Source organism: Uloborus diversus, chromosome 9 (assembly GCF_026930045.1).
Source record: "Uloborus diversus isolate 005 chromosome 9, Udiv.v.3.1, whole genome shotgun sequence".
Taxonomy (NCBI): Eukaryota; Metazoa; Arthropoda; class Arachnida; order Araneae; family Uloboridae; genus Uloborus; species Uloborus diversus.
Window position 1 is genome coordinate 89,904,660 of NC_072739.1, and position 5,252 is coordinate 89,909,911.

Consider the following 5,252-nt stretch of genomic DNA (forward strand, 5'->3'; position numbering starts at 1 on the left):
TAGAAAAAGCAAAAATAAAAGCGTTGGATAACTAAAACTATTTAGCTAATTTGTACTAAAGTTACAAATTGCATTTTGGATGGAAAAGTTTATAAAACTTTTCATTTTATTAAATGAAAAGTAAAGTAACATTAGCTGTGTAAGTTTCTTTGCATAAGAAACTGCATTAATGTTGTTCTTACCCCATTTCAAGTTTTAATGGAAAGTCAGACAACAATCCTTCTCTCTCTAAGAGTCTTGGATTTGGAATGAAATTGTAAAGAATAATTATTTCAGATTGCATTTTAAGAGCAATCCCATTTTAACTTTTCACTATTATGTTACACCCCTATACTTTCCATTGTTAAAAGTGCCTTTTTATTTTTGTTTGTTATGCTCTGATTTTGAATTTGCTTGAATATTATATTTTAGGCATGTGAATTACTGTTGCAAGGAAGACGTTTCACTGCAGCGCAGGGACTTAGTTACGGTTTTGTTTCAGAAATAATGTGGCCTACAAGGCTGATGAATGACCTCATACCTAGATTAGACAATCTTCTTTCTCACCCACCTCAGGTAAATTGCCTTAAAATCTGACTTGTATGTAATACTTCACAACTTGTATTTTTACATGTTTTAGTACTGCAGTATTTCATTATCTTAATGAAGGATTTACATAAAAAGAAACAGTACATCATTATTCAAATTTTTAACATTATTTCTCTCAATTTCTTTAAGTCACTTTACATATAATTCAAATATCCATATTTTTATGATTTTAATCAAAAGTTAAAGTATTATATTTTTCATTTTAACTCTATTCAAAATATTTTGTTAAAAAAAAACTCCAAAGCTTTCCTATCTAGTCTAAAAGAACATCAAAAATCCAAATTAATTGCCACCATAGGTAGTTCAGATTTTTCAAATTGTTTGAATGTTTTGAAAATAACCTGGAAAATAGTATACCGTTTGATCGAATAAACTGACTCTACTGCAGTCTTTTTTTTTTTTTTTTTGTGGTATATGAAAATTTCAATCAAATTGGGACTCAATTGATCAAATTATTTATAAAACAAGTATGAGGTAGTATCTTCAAGTGATAACAGGGCCACTCCTGATGGAAGGTCACTGTGGCCTCCCAAAAATTTCCTTAATCGGGAAATTTTGTCTAACTATTCTGCTAAATTATCGTCACTTGGTTAATTTTAATTTCGTTTAAGGAAGCAATTCCTAGTTATTTCACAATTGTTTGGGTTATTTTCTACGTGAGACTTTTTTTATGAGGTCCCTATCCACCACATTTAAAAAATATATATTTTTTAATAGTGTTGCGAAAACAACTTTAGTAGCTACCAGTGAAGTTTCAATCTATTTTTTTGCAGTCTCTGTCCACCTCATAGAAACAGGTTTATGTGTAATTATAGTTTGTGACAAAATTCAACTTTCATTGTTTACTTAACTTAAAGGAAATATTATTAAAACTTCGTGGGAATGTTTTCGTTTTTTTTTTGACGTTCTACTCTATCTTGGAACTAATGATCGTATAACTAAACATTTTGACATCTGGACAGGAGGTAATGGACTAAAGCAACATTCACATATTGCCATACGTCACGTCAGTGATTATTTTTTCTCTCTAAAACAAGTTTTTGGTTGGTGTTGCCATGACAGCAAGCCATATAGTACGAAACCCGTCAGCGTGACAAGAAGCTGGATATTTGACTTCGGTCCAGTTGGGAGTCTCAATTCGTTAGTCTCCGCAAGATGAGTGCTCTCTCTCTCTCTCTATTGAGTGAGAGTACTGTAATGTGCTTTACAAGCATTCGTAATATATGAATGCTTCTCCCTTTTGGGAAAACATTCATCTGTCCGCTTAACGTGGCGAACGTGATGTGTGAACAATGTCTGAATTATGCTCAATACATACACAAAAATTTGCTTTTTATTTTGATTAAATCTACAGGTCCTGCATACATTTTACAATAAATTATGGGAATCTAACAAATATGGCACATTTGGCATGTAAACCTGACACCACTCCACTTGAATTATTAATGATAAAGTGTTTGCTTGAACCGGGCTTCATTCAAGTGCCACACGTGTTTGAAACAGAAGTCTGTTCTTTCTTCCTTGTTAAAAAATTGCATTAAAGATTTTTTTACTTATTATTTAAAAAGAGAAATTACCTAATGCTGAACTGCAAGAACAGCATGCAATGGGATTTTTATTGAGTGGGATTTCAGAAAAAGTTGTGGGGAATGCACAGTCATGTGCCCTAGTGCAAACTTTGGCATAACAATTTACTTTTTATGTTGTGGAATATTGCTTTCTGAATGATATTGAGAGTGTATAAGTGAAAATTGGGGGGTACAAGATCAGGAGAGAATAGTAAGAGGACAGCAGATGTTCAACAGCAAATAAATCGTACTGCATTGTACCACTTTTAGTTTTGGCAAATCGCCAGTGAATCTCAGCTAGATTTTGAAGTTCTTTTGCATCCTCCATTTTCCCCAGACCTTGCACCCTACAAATTTCTCTTATTTCTCTCTTTTCAAAATTTGCTGCTGAGAAAAAAAATTAAAAATGGTGATAGCATAACAGCAAAATATTTAAGCTCTTCAGCTCCAAAGGACAAGGCATTCATCAAAAATAAAATTTACAAATTGCTATCACACAGGCAAGAGCTGAGAAGCAATGAAAGAAATTATGTTGTATAGTAAATATTGTTGCAAGTATTAAAAACTGCATCATTTGCTTGATCAGAGAAAATTTTCTAGTAGACCATATATATAGGCAGAGCTGCCAACTTTTGAAAATCCAAATTCGTAGTAGCATTTTGCAGTGCAGAAGAGGGAGGGGGGGGGGGCTTCTGTTGCAGATTTGAACAGTGATGAATTGTCAACAACTGTTGCTAAGTGAAGGGGGGGGGTGAAAACACCTCCCCAGAGTCATTGGTTTTAATATGAATGCAAATTCTAATACAGCAGCGTTAGAAATTACTGCTGGTCCACTGGTCCCAGACCAGTGAAATCTGCCTCAGACCACCATAAAAAAACAATTGGTGGTCCATGGGACCACCAACTGCCAGCTATTTTTGATCACTTTGCTAGAACAAATCCAAAAGCATTGGCTTAGCTAATTTTAGCTATTTATTAGTCAAACCGTTGTTTGACTTCTTTTACAGTTAGTTATATTTTCAGAAGTTTTATTTAATTTTAAATCACACATTTACATTTTACTCACACTTGGAGGGAAAAATAATGTTCTTAAACAAAGTAAAAATGGTCAAAATAAAAGTTCAAATTTTTGGTAGCCTATTTTAAGTGCTGTTTAATGAAATTAGTTTTCAGACTGTATACTTGGCTGTTTAAGATTACAGATTTAAATGTTTATTGCCAGTTAAAAATTTTAAATTTTGAAACATTTAAGTATATTAAAAAATCATCATCAGAAGAAAAATGTTTTATACTTGTTGCTAATCTGCTTTGCATTGTTATTTAATATTAAGTGTTCACGTTGTTGTTTAATATTATGTTTACCATATTGAACTTTATTGGCAGTACAGTAATTTTGCAGTTAAGTGTTTTATCAATGAGCTAAAACTGAATAAATGTAATCATCATAAAGTGTAAGTAATTTTTGGTACAAACATATTTAGTGTTTAATTTAAATCAGACCAGTGGTTTTGTTTGAGGACCAGTACATATTCACTTTGACTGGTCCGAGGGACCAGTAGGAATTTTTACCAACTTCTAACGCTGCTAATACAGTAGTTTATGCATATGAAAGAGCTGCTTTGATCAAAAAAACCCTTCAGAAGGTATTTTTGATCAAAAAAAAAAAAAACCTCTCCAGAAGGTATTTTTGATTAAAAAACACCTCCAGATTGTGTTTTCATCAAAAAAACCTCTCCAGATTCTATTTTTGATTTAAAAAAAAATCCCCCTTCAGAAGGTATTTCTGGCCGCACTAGTGGTCAACGGTATAACAATGATACTTATCAAATTGTATGACGCAGAAAATATTAATACCAAATAAAAAAGTTAAATTTCTTCATGGAACTTTTTGGCAGTTTTTCCGCCTTTTTGCCGAAGATTCAATGATTGATGGATTAGCGTCGCAATCTAAAAACCGATTCATCTTTACACCATACAACTTTTGAAGAGCTTGTTGTGCAAAGACCGTCAGCACACGTGTAGAAGTTTGATTTTCTGAACTTACCAGTTTAGATTTGATGCTGTTTTTGTTTTTTTTTGGGATTATGAATTTTTTAAAAAAAACCCAGAAAATCTTAATTTTTGGACCCGTTTTTGTAGCGTCATAGTTTAAAGTTGTAATTTGTAGAAGCTACGATTTTTTCGTAGCAATTGGCAGCTCTGTATATAGGTAAAATGCTATAAACATTTTCCCATGGTGGGGGGGGGGGGTGTTTAATAATCAAATTGTCTTTATTTGCTATTCACTTTTTGAGGAACAGTGTCTTCCTTTGAGGTAACCAATTAAAAAGCAAAAAATATATAGCCAATTGTTGAAGCCACTGTATCAGTTGACCGATTTTTTTTCTCTCAAAAATGGTGGCTTCCAGCAAAGCCACCTTGCCTCAAGGGGTTAAAAAGAGCAATAAAAAATATTTGTATAAGTTTACAGGTTGCATAAAAAAGGTTGAATTTCTTTTTGTTTGCAACTTGAGGAATGTTTACTTCAGATCAGGATTAAATGAGATAAGATAAATTTTTCTGGGCACATTGGGCAATCTGTTGAAAATGAAACCAGTTCTGAGAATTACAGTATAGGAGATCGGGGCGAGTTAACGTATGGCCAGCATCCAGATTAATGTATGTTGTACAAATAGTTTAGTACAAAGTGTTACGAAAATGTGTCAAAATTCATGAACAGTTGTAAGGGAATTTCCTTAAAAGTTCATTGTTGTAAAAGGTTTTCTTCCTGCTTTCAAAATACAGTAAAAAGTGGTGAACCCAGAAATGGTCAAGATGAGAAATTGGTTAGCACAAAATGGTGTATCAGTCCAGACAGTATACTATGGTTGGCTCGATACGAACCTTTTAGTTGAAAATTATTTTAACCCTAAAAAGTATTCTGGTCCCCTCAGCTTTATGTTAAACACCTTTCCCTGTACTGCCAATTGCTTTAAGGCACATGTTGGTATTAATGAAACTTTTAAAAAAGAACATATATTTCCTATTAAAATTATTTATTATACATTATATTGGTACATCTTAAAGATCTCGTGAAGTGCACTTTCCGATATATGC

At 32.7% G+C, this 5,252-nt stretch overlaps 1 protein-coding gene across 1 annotated transcript in view; it reads left to right on the forward strand.

Annotated features, from left to right (window-relative positions):
• LOC129229440 (uncharacterized) overlaps positions 1 to 5,252 on the forward strand; it is a 51,690-nt gene that overhangs the window by 23,062 nt on the left and 23,376 nt on the right. The window contains exon 6 of the mRNA XM_054863750.1: positions 412 to 555. Within this exon, the coding sequence (XP_054719725.1) occupies positions 412 to 555 (144 nt within the window). The remainder of the gene's footprint in view (positions 1 to 411; positions 556 to 5,252) is intronic.